Source organism: Bombina bombina, chromosome 2 (genome assembly GCF_027579735.1).
Source record: "Bombina bombina isolate aBomBom1 chromosome 2, aBomBom1.pri, whole genome shotgun sequence".
Classification (NCBI taxonomy): domain Eukaryota; kingdom Metazoa; phylum Chordata; class Amphibia; order Anura; family Bombinatoridae; genus Bombina; species Bombina bombina.
The window spans coordinates 505483877-505501495 of NC_069500.1; the positions used below are offsets into that span (position 1 = coordinate 505483877).

General features: G+C 41.4%; 1 protein-coding gene across 3 annotated transcripts in view; it reads right to left on the reverse strand.

The window, feature by feature from the left end:
- Positions 1-17619, reverse strand: part of SLC12A6 (solute carrier family 12 member 6) — a 163594-nt gene that overhangs the window by 91265 nt on the left and 54710 nt on the right. For all 3 annotated transcript variants that reach the window (XM_053702245.1, XM_053702244.1, XM_053702246.1), the window contains 2 exons: positions 12672-12913; positions 4745-4956 (listed from right to left, as the gene is read on the reverse strand). In XM_053702245.1, the coding sequence (XP_053558220.1) occupies positions 4745-4956; positions 12672-12913 (454 nt within the window). The remainder of the gene's footprint in view (positions 1-4744; positions 4957-12671; positions 12914-17619) is intronic.

The window sequence follows — 17619 nt, forward strand, 5'->3', positions numbered from 1 at the left end:
TGCAAGCCTGAGTAAGATTACTCAGTCTCTGTTTCTTCCACAGGTCCATGTGAGGGAACTGGCCTCTCAAACCTAGTGAGCTGCCTTGCTGCCTGGCAGAAGTCTAAAGATAAGTGCTGACTTTATTTTTTCTGGGACACATATGCAGAAAAAAAGATGGCACTTTAAAATCTGTTTATGGGACAAGAGACATTCTCCTATTGCTAAGGGGATCATTTTATTATTGGCAGTAATAGCAGGCACTGGGGACGAAGAGACTTATGGCTCGATAGGTGGTGTATTATTTGTTATTTTACACCCAGCGGCTTTAGAATACATTTAGCCGACTGGGAGGTTAATTTTGTAATGCCTACGAAGGGCGGGGTTAGCTGAGGCGGCCATTCCTGTTGTGCGTCTTTTCCTCCTACACTTCCTGTGTTCCGGAGCGGAGATAGCTTTGTCTCAGTTGAGAGCAGTGTTACGGTAACCGGACTGTAATTTACAATATAGAGAAGTTGGGTCCGGATTATCTAATAGAATATTCACTTTGTTGTCAGTAAGGCAAGGAAAGGGTCATTTCCTCCCTCAGGATAAGAGGAATAAGCAGAAAGGACGTAATTTTCAGTCCTTTCGAAACTTCAAGGGTAAGCCTTCCTCTCCTTCTGCCAAGCAGGAACAGTCCAAGCCTTCCTGGAGGCCCAACCAGTCTTGGAACAGGGCAAAGCAATCTAAGAATCCCGCAATTGATTCAAAGTCAGCATGAAGGGACTGCCCCCGATCCGGGACCGGATCTTGTGGGGGGCAGAATTTCTTTCTTCACTCAGGCTTGGGTTCAGGATGTTCAAGATCCCTGGGCGGTGGACATCGTGTCCCAGGGATACAAACTAGAGTTCAAGACCTTTCCTCCCAGGGGCAGGTTTCTGCTCTCAAGATTATCTGTAGACCAGATAAAACGAGAGGCGTTCTTACACTGTGTTCGGGACCTTTCCAACCTGGTAGTAATAGTTCCTGTTCCAATGCAAGAACAGGGTCTGGGATTTTACTCCAATCTGTTCATGGTTCTCAAAAAAGAGGGAACTTTCAGACCAATTTTAGATCTCAAAAGTCTAAACAAATTCCTCAGAGTACCGTCCTTCAAGATGGAAACTATTCGTTCCATTCTTCCCTTGGTTCAAGAGGGTCAATTTATGACAACGGTAGATTTAAAGGGCGTGTACCTGCATTTTCCCATCCACAGGGATTATCACAAGTTTCTGAGGTTCGCATTTCTAGTCAAACACTTCCAGTTTGTGGCTCTTCCATTCGGCCTTGCCACGGCTCCCAGAATTTTTTCAAAGGTTCTGGGATCCCTGTTGGCGGTGCTCCGGTTGCGGGGCATTGCAGTGGCACCTTATCTGGACGACATTCTGGTTCAGGCGCCATCCTTTCAACAAGTAAAATCTCACACGGAGATGTTGTTATCCTTCCTGCGATCTCACGGATGAGAGTTCTTTTGGAAAAGAGTTCCTTAATTCCAGCTACAAGGGTAGTGTTCTTGGGAACTATAATAGATACCCTATCAATGAAAAAATTTCTGACGGAAGTCAGGAAATCAAAGATTTTCGATTCTTGTCTGGTGCTTCAGTCCTCTCCTCGACCATCAGTGGCTCAATGTATGGAGATAATTGGTCTGATGGTAGCTGCCATGGACATCATTCCGTTTGTCCGTTTCCACCTCAGACCTCTGCAGTTATGCATGGTCGAGCAGTGGAATGGAGATTATGCGGATCTGTCTCCACAATTACATCTGGATCAGGAGACAAGGGATTCTCTTCTTTGGTGGTTGTCTCAGGATCATCTCTCCCAGGGAACCTGCTTCCGCAGACCTACCTGGGTTATTGTGACAATGGACCCAAGCCTACTGGGATGGGGAGCAGTCTGGGGCTCTCTAAAGGCTCAGGGGACATGGACTCGGAAGGAGTCTGTTCAACCCATAAACATTCTGGAGCTGAGAGCAATCTTCAATGCTCTTCTGGCCTGGCCTCAGTTAGCCTCGGCCCGGTTTATCAGGTTCCAGTCGGACAACATAACTTCAGTGGCTTACATAAACCATCAGGGAGGAACTCTGAGTTCCTTGGCCATGACAGATGTAGCCAAGATAATTCAGTGGGCGGAGACCCACAACTGCTGTCTGTCAGTGATCCACATTCCAGGAGCGGACAACTGGGAAGCGGATTTTCTGAGCAGACAGACCTTTCACCCGGGGGAGTAGTAACTCCATCCGGAAGTGTTTTCCAGCTGGATTCTCAAATGGGGACAGCCGGAACTGGATCTCATGGCATCTCGGCAGAATGCCAAGCTCCCGAGGTACGGGTCAAGGTCAAGGGATCCTCAGGCTGTACTGATAGATGCTCTGGCAGTCCCTTGGAATTTCAGTGTCGCATACCTATTTCCTCCGTTCGCTCTCCTTTCTCGGTTCATTGCTCGAATCAAACAGGAGAGTGCGTCGGTGATCCTCATTGCACCGGCGTGGCCTTGCAGGATCTGGTATGCGGATCTAGTGGAGATGTAATCTCTCCCTCCTTGGAGACTTCCACTAAGGAAGGACCTTCTACTTCAAGGGCCCTTCCTTCACCCAAATCTAGTTTCTCTGAAGCTGACTGCTTGGAGATTGAACACTTAATTTTTCCTAAGCGTGGGTTTTCTGAGTCGGTCATTGAGACCATGATTCAGGCTCGTAAGCCTGTTACCAGGAAGATTTAATATAAGATATGGCGTAAATATCTGTATTGGTGTGAATCCAGAAGCTACGCTTGGAGTAGAGTTCGGATTCCTAGAATTTTGGCTTTCTCCAAGAAGGTTTGGAGAAGGGTTTATCGGCAAGTTCCTTAAAGGGTCAAATATCTGCCTTGTCTATTTTGTTACATAAACGTCTGGCGGATGTACCAGACGTGCAATCATTCTGTCAGGCCTTAGTCAGAATCAGGCCTGTGTTTAAACCGGTTACTCCTCCCTGGAGTCTTAACCTTTTCCTTAAGGTTCTTCAGCAGGCTCCGTTTGAGCCTATGCATTCCTTAGATATTAAACTGTTATCTTGGAAGATTTTGTTTCTTGTTGCTATTTCATCTGCTTGTAGAGTTTAAGAGCTCTCGGCATTACAGTATGAGTCTCCTTACCTTATTTTTTATTCGGATAAGGTAGTTTTGCGTACTAAGTTAGAGTTTCTCCCTAAAGTGGTTTCAGATCGGAACATTAATCAGGAGATTGTTGTTCTTTCTTTATGTCCTAACCCATCTTCTCATAAGGAACGTCTGTTGCACAACCTAGACGTGGTGCGTGCATTGAAATTCTATTTACAGGCGACTAAGGATTTTCGTCAGTCTTCTGCTCTGTTTGTGGTTTTCTCTGGGAAACGTAAGGGACAGAAAGCTACGGCTACTTCTCTTTCTTTGTGGCTGAAGAGTATTATTCACTTGGCTTATGAAACTGTTGGATAGCAGCCTCCTGAGAGAGTTACGGCTCATTCTACGAGAGCTGTTTTCTCTTCCTGGGCATTCAAAAATGAAGCTTCTGTGGAATAGATTTGCAAGGCTGCAACTTGTTCCTCTCTTCACACTTTCTAAAAATTCTTTAAATTTAATACTTTTGCCTCGGCTGAGGCTTCTTTTGGGAGAAAGGTTCTTCAAGCAGTAGTGCCTTCTGTTTAGGTCCCCTGTCTTGTCCCTCCCTTATCATCTGTGTCCTCTAGCTTGGGTATTGATTCCCAATAGTAATTAGATGATCTGTGGACTCACCGTGTCATTAGAAAAAAAACAAAATTTATGCTTACCTGATAAATTTATTTATTTCTTGACACAGTGAGCCCACAGCCCACCCTGTTTTCTTAAAGACAGGGTTTTTTTATGTTATAAACCTCAGACAACTCTGCACCTTGTTGCTTCCTTTCTCTCCTTTACTTCGGTCCAATGACTGGGGTTGGAGGGAAGGGAGCTGATATTTGACAGCTTTGCTGTGGTCCTCTTTGCCGCCTCCTGCTGGGCAGGAGTGATATTCCCAATAGTAATTAGATGATTCGTGGACTCACCGTGTCAATAAATAAATACATTTATCAGGTAAGCATAAATTTCGTTTTTAGTGCCGTCTTTTTTCTAACACCCCACTCCCACCAACTTTAAAGCCCCAAAACTGCCTAGTGCAGTTTTTTTAATTAAAAAATGCTTAATGTTTTGTTTTTAAATACAAAAACTACAATGCCCTCTATTTTGAGGGCATTTGGGGCACTTTTAGAAAATTAACCAGATTTTAACCTAATTTCTGGTTAATTTTTGGAGAGCTAGTTGCTACCGCGAGGTTGCGGTAGCAATAACCAGTCACTTGTAATGGCTGGTTAATTATTGCGCTCCCGCAAACGGGCAAATTTGCCCATTTGCGGAAGCACAATAATTAAGCGCTCCATTTTAATCTAGCCCTTTATTATTAACTTGTAATACGAGTGCAAGAATAGGACCGCTACTGATTTAACTTATGCTGTGTTAGCTCTCAATAGCACTTATATTTTTGTGCTCTACTTGTAATCTAACCCTATGTCTTTTAATACATAGTACTGGGAATATCTGCTTACAGTTAATTGTAAATAGCACATCTACTGAAAGTCCTTTAGTTTCTTTGAACCAACATCAAGAAATAGATTGAATGAAAAGCCATTATTAAATATTTCCTAAACCATTTATTAATATTGCAGTGTCATAGGGAAAAGACTAAATGATGGAAAACATATCTTTCATACCTGTGATAATGCCGCTGCTCAAGCCTGGGATTCCCTGGATAACTGTAACATTATTATGGGCAAAGTACTCGTCACAGCTTGCATTTAGATGTCCCTTGGGGTGGCAAAATAGATCCCAAAGATCAGATGGCAAAGTCACATTGCCCTCCAATATCTTGGCACAGGTGGTAAAATGTAGCCCATTGAGGGTACGGTTTCCAAGCAAGCAAACCCTACAGAGAGGAAAGATTGTAGTCACATTATACCATCAAGCACTACACCCTGCAAATGTTCTTTAACCCCCTAATTACTCTGCACAAATATTTGCATTTATAACTATAGGCCTTTAGCACATATACAGTGCCCTCTACTAATATTGGCGCCCTTGGTAAATATGAGCAAAGAAGGCTGTGAAAAATTGTCTTTATTGTTTAATCTTTGGATCTTTTGTTAAAAAAATACACTAAAATACACTGCTCTCATGGATATCAAACAATTGCAAACACAACACAGGTTTATCCAAAAAATATATGTTTGGCACAATTATTGGCACCCTTTAAGTCAATACTTTGTGCTACCTCCCTTTGCCAAGATAACAGGTGTGAGTCTTCTCCTATAATGCCTAATGTGGTTGGCGAATACATGGCAAGGGATCTGAGACCATTACAACATACAGAATCTCTCCAGATCCTTAAAATTTTGAGGTTGATGCTGGTGGACTCTCCTCTTCAGTTCACTCCACAGGTTTTATATGGGGTTCAAGTCAGGGGACTGGGATGGCCATGGCAGGGCAGGTTGATTAAGTGGTCAGTAAACCATTTTTGTGTTGATTAAGATGTATGTTTTGGATCATTGTCCTGCTGGAAGACCATGGCAAATTTTAAGCTTTCTAGCAGAGGCAGTCAGGTGTTCATTTAATATCTGTTGATATTTGATAGAGTCCATGATGCCATGTATCCTAACAAAATATACGGGTCCTCTGGCAGAAATAGAGCCATTACCATATTTAACCATGGGCATGAGGTACTTTTCCACATGGCTACCTCTCTGTGTGCGCCAAACCCCCCTCTGGTGTTTACTGCCAAAAAGCTCTAGTTTGGTTTCATCGGACCATAAAAACTTATCCCATTTGAAGTTCCAGTAGTGTCTGGCAAACAGAAGACGCTTGAGCTTGTTTTTGGATAAGAGTAAAGGCTTTTTCTTGAAACCCTTCCAAACAACTTTTGGTGATATAGATGACATTGGATTGCCGTTTTGGAGACGTTATGACCCAAGACACAACTAACTAATGGAATTTTTCAGCTGTGATCTTTGGAGATATTTTAGCCACTCGAACCATTCTCTTCAGTGCGTTGAGACAATATAGACACACATCCTCTTCCAGGTTGATTCATAACATTTCCAGTTGGCTGGAACCTCTTTATTATTGCCCGATGGTGGAAATGGGCATTTTCAACGCTTTTGCTATTTTCATATACAGTAGCCACTTTCCATTTTGTGAAGCTCAACCTTTTGCCGCACATCAAAGCTATTTTCCTTGGTCTTACCCATAGTGATAAATGACTAAAGGAATTTGGCCTATGTGTTACCTCATATTTATACCCCTGTAAAACAGGAAGTCATGGTTGAACAATTTCCTGTTCCTAGTCACACAGGTGTACTAAAAATGTAAATTATCAATGGGAATATACTTCAAATATGAATTCATAGGGGTGCCAATAATTGTGCCACACATATATTTATATTTATTTATTTACTTATTTTTTAGATAAACCTGTGTTGTGTTTGCAATTGTTTGATATCCATGAGAGCAGAGTATTTTTTTTGTATTTTTTTAACAAAAGATCAAAAGGTTAAACAATAAATAAAAAAACAGAATTTATGTTTACCTGATAAATTACTTTCTCCAACGGTGTGTCCGGTCCACGGCGTCATCCTTACTTGTGGGATATTCTCTTCCCCAACAGGAAATGGCAAAGAGCCCAGCAAAGCTGGTCACATGATCCCTCCTAGGCTCCGCCTACCCCAGTCATTCGACCGACGTTAAGGAGGAATATTTGCATAGGAGAAACCATATGATACCGTGGTGACTGTAGTTAAAGAAAATAAATTATCAGACCTGATTAAAAAACCAGGGCGGGCCGTGGACCGGACACACCGTTGGAGAAAGTAATTTATCAGGTAAACATAAATTCTGTTTTCTCCAACATAGGTGTGTCCGGTCCACGGCGTCATCCTTACTTGTGGGAACCAATACCAAAGCTTTAGGACACGGATGAAGGGAGGGAGCAAATCAGGTCACCTAAATGGAAGGCACCACGGCTTGCAAAACCTTTCTCCCAAAAACAGCCTCAGAAGAAGCAAAAGTATCAAACTTGTAAAATTTGGTAAAAGTGTGCAGTGAAGACCAAGTCGCTGCCCTACATATCTGATCAACAGAAGCCTCGTTCTTGAAGGCCCATGTGGAAGCCACAGCCCTAGTGGAATGAGCTGTGATTCTTTCAGGAGGCTGCCGTCCGGCAGTCTCGTAAGCCAATCTGATGATGCTTTTAATCCAAAAAGAGAGAGAGGTAGAAGTTGCTTTTTGACCTCTCCTTTTACCAGAATAAACAACAAACAAGGAAGATGTTTGTCTAAAATCCTTTGTAGCATCTAAATAGAATTTTAGAGCGCGCACAACATCCAAATTGTGCAACAAACGTTCCTTCTTCGAAACTGGTTTCGGACACAAAGAAGGCACGACTATCTCCTGGTTAATGTTTTTGTTAGAAACAACTTTTGGAAGAAAACCAGGTTTAGTACGTAAAACCACCTTATCTGCATGGAACACCAGATAAGGAGGAGAACACTGCAGAGCAGATAATTCTGAAACTCTTCTGGCAGAAGAAATTGCAACCAAAAACAAAACTTTCCAAGATAATAACTTAATATCAACGGAATGTAAGGGTTCAAACGGAACCCCCTGAAGAACTGAAAGAACTAAGTTGAGACTCCAAGGAGGAGTCAAAGGTTTGTAAACAGGCTTGATTCTAACCAGAGCCTGAACAAAGGCTTGAACATCTGGCACAGCTGCCAGCTTTTTGTGTAGTAACACAGACAAGGCAGAAATCTGTCCCTTCAAGGAACTTGCAGATAATCCTTTCTCCAATCCTTCTTGAAGAAAGGATAGAATCTTAGGAATCTTTACCTTGTCCCAAGGGAATCCTTTAGATTCACACCAACAGATATATTTTTTCCATATTTTGTGGTAAATTTTTCTAGTTACAGGCTTTCTGGCCTGGACAAGAGTATCAATAACAGAATCTGAGAACCCTCGTTTTGATAAGATCAAGCGTTCAATCTCCAAGCAGTCAGCTGGAGTGAGACCAGATTCGGATGTTCGAACGGACCTTGAACAAGAAGGTCTCGTCTCAAAGGTAGCTTCCATGGTGGAGCCGATGACATATTCACCAGATCTGCATACCAAGTCCTGCGTGGCCACGCAGGAGCTATCAAGATCACCGACGCCCTCTCCTGATGGATCCTGGCTACCAGCCTGGGGATGAGAGGAAACGGCGGGAATACATAAGCTAGTTTGAAGGTCCAAGGTGCTACTAGTGCATCTACTAGAGTCGCCTTGGGATCCCTGGATCTGGACCCGTAGCAAGGAACCTTGAAGTTCTGACGAGAGGCCATCAGATCCATGTCTGGAATGCCCCACAGTTGAGTAATTTGGGCAAAGATTTCCGGATGGAGTTCCCACTCCCCCGGATGTAATGTCTGACGACTCAGAAAATCCGCTTCCCAATTTTCCACTCCTGGGATGTGGATTGCAGACAGGTGGCAGGAGTGAGTCTCCGCCCATTGAATGATTTTGGTCACTTCTTCCATCGCCAGGGAACTCCTTGTTCCCCCCTGATGGTTGATGTACGCAACAGTCGTCATGTTGTCTGATTGAAACCGTATGAACTTGGCCTTTGCTAGCTGAGGCCAAGCCTTGAGAGCATTGAATATCGCTCTCAGTTCCAGAATATTTATCGGTAGAAGAGATTCTTCCCGAGACCAAAGACCCTGAGCTTTCAGGGATCCCCAGACCGCTCCCCAGCCCATCAGACTGGCGTCGGTCATGACAATGACCCACTCTGGTCTGCGGAAGGTCATCCCTTGTGACAGGTTGTCCAGGGACAGCCACCAACGGAGTGAGTCTCTGGTCCTCTGATTTACTTGTATCTTCGGAGACAAGTCTGTATAGTCCCCATTCCACTGACTGAGCATGCACAGTTGTAATGGTCTTAGATGAATGCGCGCAAAAGGAACTATGTCCATTGCCGCTACCATCAAACCTATTACTTCCATGCACTGCGCTATGGAAGGAAGAGGAACGGAATGAAGTGTTTGACAAGAGTTTAGAAGTTTTGTTTTTCTGGCCTCTGTCAGAAAAATCCTCATTTCTAAGGAGTCTATTATTGTTCCCAAGAAGGGGACCCTTGTCGACGGAGATAGAGAACTCTTTTCCACGTTCACTTTCCATCCGTGAGATCTGAGAAAGGCCAGGACTATGTCCGTGTGAGCCTTTGCTTGAGGAAGGGACGACGCTTGAATCAGAATGTCGTCCAAGTAAGGTACTACTGCAATGCCCCTTGGTCTTAGCACCGCTAGAAGGGACCCTAGTACCTTTGTGAAAATCCTTGGAGCAGTGGCTAATCCGAAAGGAAGCGCCACGAACTGGTAATGCTTGTCCAGGAATGCGAACCTTAGGAACCGATGATGTTCCTTGTGGATAGGAATATGTAGATACGCATCCTTTAAATCCACCGTGGTCATGAATTGACCTTCCTGGATGGAAGGAAGAATTGTTCGAATGGTTTCCATTTTGAACGATGGAACCTTGAGAAACTTGTTTAAGATCTTGAGATCTAAGATTGGTCTGAACGTTCCCTCTTTTTTGGGAACTATGAACAGATTGGAGTAGAACCCCATTCCTTGTTCTCCTAATGGAACAGGATGAATCACTCCCATTTTTAACAGGTCTTCTACACAATGTAAGAATGCCTGTCTTTTTATGTGGTCTGAAGACAATTGAGACCTGTGGAACCTCCCCCTTGGGGGAAGCCCCTTGAATTCCAGAAGATAACCTTGGGAGACTATTTCTAGTGCCCAAGGATCCAGAACATCTCTTGCCCAAGCCTGAGCGAAGAGAGAGAGTCTGCCCCCCACCAGATCCGGTCCCGGATCGGGGGCCAACATTTCATGCTGTCTTGGTAGCAGTGGCAGGTTTCTTGGCCTGCTTTCCCTTGTTCCAGCCTTGCATTGGTCTCCAGGCTGGCTTGGCTTGAGAAGTATTACCCTCTTGCTTAGAGGACGTAGCACTTGGGGCTGGTCCGTTTCTACGAAAGGGACGAAAATTAGGTTTATTTTTGGCCTTGAAAGACCTATCCTGAGGAAGGGCGTGGCCCTTACCCCCAGTGATATCAGAGATAATCTCTTCCAAGTCAGGGCCAAACAGCGTTTTCCCCTTGAAAGGAATGTTAAGGAGTTTGTTTTTGGAAGACGCATCAGCTGACCAAGATTTCAACCAAAGCGCTCTGCGCGCCACAATAGCAAACCCAGAATTCTTCGCCGCTAACCTAGCCAATTGCAAAGTGGCGTCTAGGGTGAAAGAATTAGCCAATTTGAGAGCACGGATTCTGTCCATAATCTCCTCATAAGGAGGAGAATCACTATCGATCGCCTTTACTAGCTCATCGAACCAGAAACACGCGGCTGTAGTGACAGGGACAATGCATGAAATTGGTTGTAGAAGGTAACCTTGCTGAACAAACATCTTTTTAAGCAAACCTTCTAATTTTTTATCCATAGGATCTTTGAAAGCACAACTATCTTCTATGGGTATAGTGGTGCGTTTGTTTAAAGTAGAAACCGCTCCCTCGACCTTGGGGACTGTCTGCCATAAGTCCTTTCTGGGGTCGACCATAGGAAACAATTTTTTAAATATGGGGGGAGGGACGAAAGGTATACCGGGCCTTTCCCATTCTTTATTTACAATGTCCGCCACCCGCTTGGGTATAGGAAAAGCTTCTGGGAGCCCCGGGACCTCTAGGAACTTGTCCATTTTACATAGTTTCTCTGGGATGATCAAATTCTCACAATCATCCAGAGTGGATAATACCTCCTTAAGCAGAGCGCGGAGATGTTCCAACTTAAATTTAAATGTAATCACATCGGGTTCAGCTTGTTGAGAAATTTTCCCTGAATCTGAAATTTCTCCCTCAGACAAAACCTCCCTGGCCCCCTCAGACTGGTGTAGGGGCATTTCAGAACCATTATCATCAGCGTCCTCATGCTCTTCAGTATCTAAAACAGAGCAGTCGCGCTTACGCTGATAAGTGGGCATTTTGGCTAAAATGTTTTTGATAGAATTATCCATTACAGCCGTTAATTGTTGCATAGTAAGGAGTATTGGCGCGCTAGATGTACTAGGGGCCTCCTGAGTGGGCAAGACTCGTGTAGACGAAGGAGGGAATGATGCAGTACCATGCTTACTCCCCTCACTTGAGGAATCATCTTGGGCATCATTTTCAGTGTCACATAAATCACATTTATTTAAATGAGAAGGGACCTTGGCTTCCCCACATTCAGAACACAGTCTATCTGGTAGTTCAGACATGTTAAACAGGCATAAACTTGATAACAAAGTACAAAAAACGTATTAAAATAAAACCGTTACTGTCACTTTAAATTTTAAACTGAACACACTTTATTACTGCAATTGCGAAAAAGTATGAAGGAATTGTTCAAAATTCACCAAAATTTCACCACAGTGTCTTAAAGCCTTAAAAGTATTGCACACCAAATTTGGAAGCTTTAACCCTTAAAATAACGGAACCGGAGCCGTTTTTAACTTTAACCCCTTTACAGTCCCTGGTATCTGCTTTGCTGAGACCCAACCAAGCCCAAGGGGAATACGATACCAAATGACGCCTTCAGAAAGTCTTTTCTATGTATCAGAGCTCCTCACACATGCGACTGCATGTCATGCTTCTCAAAAACAAGTGCGCAATACCGGCGCGAAAATGAGGCTCTGCCTATGATTAGGGAAAGCCCCTAGAGAATAAGGTGTCTAAAACAGTGCCTGCCGATATTATTTTACAAAAATACCCAGATTAAATGATTCCTCAAGGCTAAATATGTGTAATATATGAATCGATTTAGCCCAGAAAATGTCTACAGTCTTAATAAGCCCTTGTGAAGCCCTTATTTACTGTGTGAATAAAAATGGCTTACCGGATCCCATAGGGAAAATGACAGCTTCCAGCATTACATCGTCTTGTTAGAATGTGTCATACCTCAAGCAGCAAAAGACTGCTCACTGTTCCCCCAACTGAAGTTAATTCCTCTCAACAGTCCTGTGTGGAACAGCCATGGATTTTAGTAACGGTTGCTAAAATCATTTTCCTCTTACAAACAGAAATCTTCATCTCTTTTCTGTTTCAGAGTAAATAGTACATACCAGCACTATTTTAAAATAACAAACTCTTGATTGAATAATAAAAACTACAGTTAAACACTAAAAAACTCTAAGCCATCTCCGTGGAGATGTTGCCTGTACAACGGCAAAGAGAATGACTGGGGTAGGCGGAGCCTAGGAGGGATCATGTGACCAGCTTTGCTGGGCTCTTTGCCATTTCCTGTTGGGGAAGAGAATATCCCACAAGTAAGGATGACGCCGTGGACCGGACACACCTATGTTGGAGAAATTCACAGCATTCTTATCTCATATTTACCAAGGGTGCCAATATTAGTGGAGGGCAATCTCTGGCTTTTCTACCCTGTACAGGCTGAATAACTAATTTCTTACACAGCTTCTAGTAACAATTTGTACATAAATAGTTCTGCACTAATCACTACTGGCTCTCTGCACACTATACACTCTAATCATAAACCCAATATCTTTCTTGTAGGTTCTTACGGAAAGTCCGGCGGAGCAAAGGCAGATTTCAAGACTCCAGAGTAGATGGCCAATAGGGAAATGATGACACAAGCCAGGAACAGTGAGGCCAGCTTGTTCACATATCGTACACCCACAAACACAATTAAAGACATGAGTATCAGGAATGCAGAGCCATACACACGCATATTATTAAGCATTGCTGTAGATTCTTCCAATACACCTTGACCCTTGAATATTGTTGCATCTGGGACAATATAAACCTTTAAAAAAGGGTAAATGAATAAATAGATAGTTAGAAAGTAATTAAATAAATAAATATGTAATTTGCTATTTCCCTTTAGTTTGTGATATTAACACAGAATAATAATTTACATATTTATAGACTGTGACTAATCAGTTTGATATTCTCAGAATTTAACTTTTGTCATAATGTATTAATAGATCACGTGATGAAAGTCATTTGATGTGTATCACAGGACTTCTACTGTATGGTATTTATCATATGAGTTGTATTTCATAGTTGTTTCATTATACTATATATATATATATATACTATATTATACTATATATGTCTAATTAGAGGTGTTATTTTATTAAGCACTTAAAGGGACAGTCTACACTAAAATTGTTATTGTTTAAAAAGATAAATGATGCCTTTACTACCCATTCCCCAGCTTTGCACAACCAATATTGTTATATTAATATACTTTATAAGATTTAAACCTCTAAATTTCTAATCTATTATAGACAGCCCTCTTATCACATGCTTTTATATTTGCGTTTCACAACAGGAGACTTAGTTCATGTGGGCAATAAAGATAACATTAGGCACAAAACAGTACTAAATGCAAGTCAATAAATAATAAATAAAAAATTGTGATCAGGGGGCTGTCAGAAGATGCTTATATACAAGCTAATCACAGAGGTAAAAACTATCGCCTAAATTACAACTTTTGCGTTATGGTGCGGTACGGCTATACCGCTGAAAAATTGGCCATTGCGCATGGAATGGCAGGTCTCCCGTATTACAAGTTGCAGAGGTATAGCTATACCGCAAGCATTTTAACCTGTAACGCAACAATCCATTGCGCACTCAAAAATGTTTCCATAGTGCCGTATTACTAATTGTTCAGGCAGGCTATAACGCTAGCATTATAGCTTATACCGCTGTGATCCATTCTGCAATCTGAGACCAGTAGTTATCGATTTTGCAAACCAAAAAATGTTTCACAAAACTCATAACTAAAATTTACAAAGTACACTAACACCCATAAACTACCTATTAACCCCTAAACCGCCGGCCCCCCACATCGCAACACACTAAATAAACTATTAACCCCTAAACTTACAATATAACTATCTTTAAATATATAAAAACTTACCTGTGAAATAAAAAAAACTAAGTTTAAACTATAAATTAAAATAACATTACTATTTTAAATAAATGAAAAATAAAAAAAATAACATTACAATATTATAAAATCCTAACACTACAAATAAAAATAATAAACCTAACATTACGAAAAATAATAAACACTAACATTACGAAAAATAAAAAAACACTAAGATTACAAAAATAATAAACAAAATTATCCAAAAAAAATAAAAATTACACCTAATCTAATAGCCCTATAAAAATAAAAAAGTCCCCCCAAATATAAACACCCCCTAACCTAACAATAAACTACCAATAAAAAGGGCCTTTTGTAGACCATTGCCCTAAGATAAACATTTATTTTACCTACAAAAAATTACAAAGTCCCCCCAACAGTAAAAACCCCCACCCAACCAACCCCCCAAAATAAAAAACCTAAGTTTAAAAAACATAATTTATGTAAGAACTTACCTGATAAATTAATTTCTTTCATATTGGCAAAAGTCCATGAGCTAGTGACATATGGGATATATAATCTTACCAGTAGAGGCAAAGTTTTCCAAACCTCAAAATGCCTATAAATTCACCCCTAACCACACCCACAATTCAGTTTAACGAATAGCCAAGTAGTGGGATGATAAAATAAGGAGTAAAATAGCATACAAAAAGAGGAACTGGAAAAATTATTGTGCTTTTATACAAAAAATCATAACCACCATAAAAAAGGGTGGGCCTCATGAACTCTTGCCAATATGAAATAAATTAATTTATCAGGTAAGTTCTTACATAAATTATGTTTTCTTTCATGTAATTGGCAAGAGTCCATGAGCTAGTGACGTATGGGATAGAAATACCCAAGATGTGGGAGACCACAGAAGAGTCACTAGAAAGGGAGGGATAAAATAAAAACAGCTATTTCCGCTGAAAACATTAAACCACAAAAAAAGTCTTTCTTACAATTTATAAGAAAAAAAACATAATTTATGTAAGAACTTACCTGATAAATTCATTTCTTTCATATTAGCAAGAGTCCATGAGCTAGTGACGTATGGATATACATTCCTACCAGGAGGGGCAAAGTTTCCCAAACCTCAAAATGCCTATAAATACACCCCTCACCACACCCACAAATCAGTTTAGCGAATAGCCAAGAAGTGGGGTGATAAGAAAAAAAGTGCGAAAGCATAAAAAATAAGGAATTGGAATAATTGTGCTTTATACAACAAAAATCATAACCACCACAAAAAGGGTGGGCCTCATGGACTCTTGCTAATATGAAAGAAATGAATTTATCAGGTAAATTCTTACATAAATTATGTTTTCTTTCATGTAATTAGCAAGAGTCCATGAGCTAGTGACGTATGGGATAATGACTACCCAAGATGTGGATCTTTTCACGCAAGAGTCACTAGAGAGGGAGGGATAAAATAAAGACAGCCAATTCCTGCTGAAAATAATCCACACCCAAAATAAAGTTTAATGAAAACATAAGCAGAAGATTCAAACTGAAACCGCTGCCTGAAGTACTTTTCTACCAAAAACTGCTTCAGAAGAAGAAAACACATCAAAATGGTTGAATTTAGTAAAAGTATGCAAAGAGGACCAAGTTGCTGCTTTGCACATCTGATCAACCGAAGCTTCATTCCTAAACGCCCAGGAAGTAGAAACTGACCTAGTAGAATGAGCTGTAATCCTTTGAGGCGGAGTTTTACCCGACTCGACATAGGCATGATGAATTAAAGATTTCAACCAAGATGCCAAAGAAATGGCAGAAGCTTTCTGGCCTTTTCTAGAACCGGAAAAGATAACAAATAGACTAGAAGTCTTTCGGAAAGACTTAGTAGCTTCAACATAATATTTCAAAGCTCTAACAACATCTAAAGAATGCAACTATTTCTCCTTAGAATTCTTAGGATTAGGACATAATGAAGGAACCACAATTTCTCTACTAATGTTGTTGGAATTCACAACCTTAGGTAAAAATTGAAAAGAAGTTTGCAACACCGCCTTATCCTGATGAAAAATCAGAAAAGGAGACTCACAAGAAAGAGCAGATAATTCAGAGACTCTTCTGGCAGAAGAGATCGCCAAAAGGAACAAAACTTTCCAAGAAAGTAATTTAATGTCCAATGAATGCATGGGTTCAAAAGGAGGAGCTTGAAGAGCCCCCAGAACCAAATTCAAACTCCAAGGAGGAGAAATTGACTTAATGACAGGTTTTATACGAACCAAAGCTTGTACAAAACAATGAATATCAGGAAGATTAGCAATCTTTCTGTGAAAAAGAACAGAAAGAGCAGAGATTTGTCCTTTCAAGGAACTTGCGGACAAACCTTTATCTAAACCATCCTGAAGAAACTGTAAAATTCTCGGTATTCTAAAAGAATGCCAAGAAAAATGATGAGAAAGACACCAAGAAATATAAGTCTTCCAGACTCTATAATATATCTCTCTAGATACAGATTTACGAGCCTGTAACATAGTATTAATCACAGAGTCAGAGAAACCTCTTTGACCAAGAATCAAGCGTTCAATCTCCATACCTTTAAATTTAAGGATTTGAGATCCTGATGGAAAAAAAGGACCTTGCGACAGAAGGTCTGGTCTTAACGGAAGAGTCCACGGTTGGCAAGAGGCCATCCGGACAAGATCCGCATACCAAAACCTGTGAGGCCATGCCGGAGCTACCAGCAGAACAAACGAGCATTCCTTCAGAATCTTGGAGATTACTCTTGGAAGAAGAACTAGAGGCGGAAAGATATAGGCAGGATGATACTTCCAAGGAAGTGATAATGCATCCACTGCCTCCGCCTGAGGATCCCGGGATCTGGACAGATACCTGGGAAGTTTCTTGTTTAGATGAGACGCCATCAGATCTATTTCTGGAAGTTCCCACATTTGAACAATCTGAAGAAATACCTCTGGGTGAAGAGACCATTCACCCGGATGCAACGTTTGGCGACTGAGATAATCCGCTTCCCAATTGTCTATACCTGGGATATGAACCGCAGAGATTAGACAGGAGCTGGATTCCGCCCAAACCAGAATTCGAGATACTTCTTTCATAGCCAGAGGACTGCGAGTCCCTCCTTGATGATTGATGTATGCCACAGTTGTGACATTGTCTGTCTGAAAACAAATGAACGATTCTCTCTTCAGAAGAGGCCAAGACTGAAGAGCTCTGAAAATAGCACGGAGTTCCAAAATATTGATCGGTAATCTCACCTCCTGAGATTCCCAAACTCCTTGTGCCGTCAGAGATCCCCACACAGCTCCCCAACCTGTAAGACTTGCATCTGTTGAAATTACAGTCCAGGTCGGAAGAACAAAAGAAGCCCCCTGAATTAAACGATGGTGATCTGTCCACCACGTCAGAGAGTGTCGTACAATCGGTTTTAAAGATATTAATTGAGATATCTTTGTGTAATCCCTGCACCATTGATTCAGCATACAGAGCTGAAGAGGTCGCATGTGAAAACGAGCAAAGGGGATCGCGTCCGATGCAGCAGTCATAAGACCTAGAATTTCCATGCATAAGGCTACCGAAGGGAATGATTGTGACTGAAGGTTTCGACAAGCTGAAATCAATTT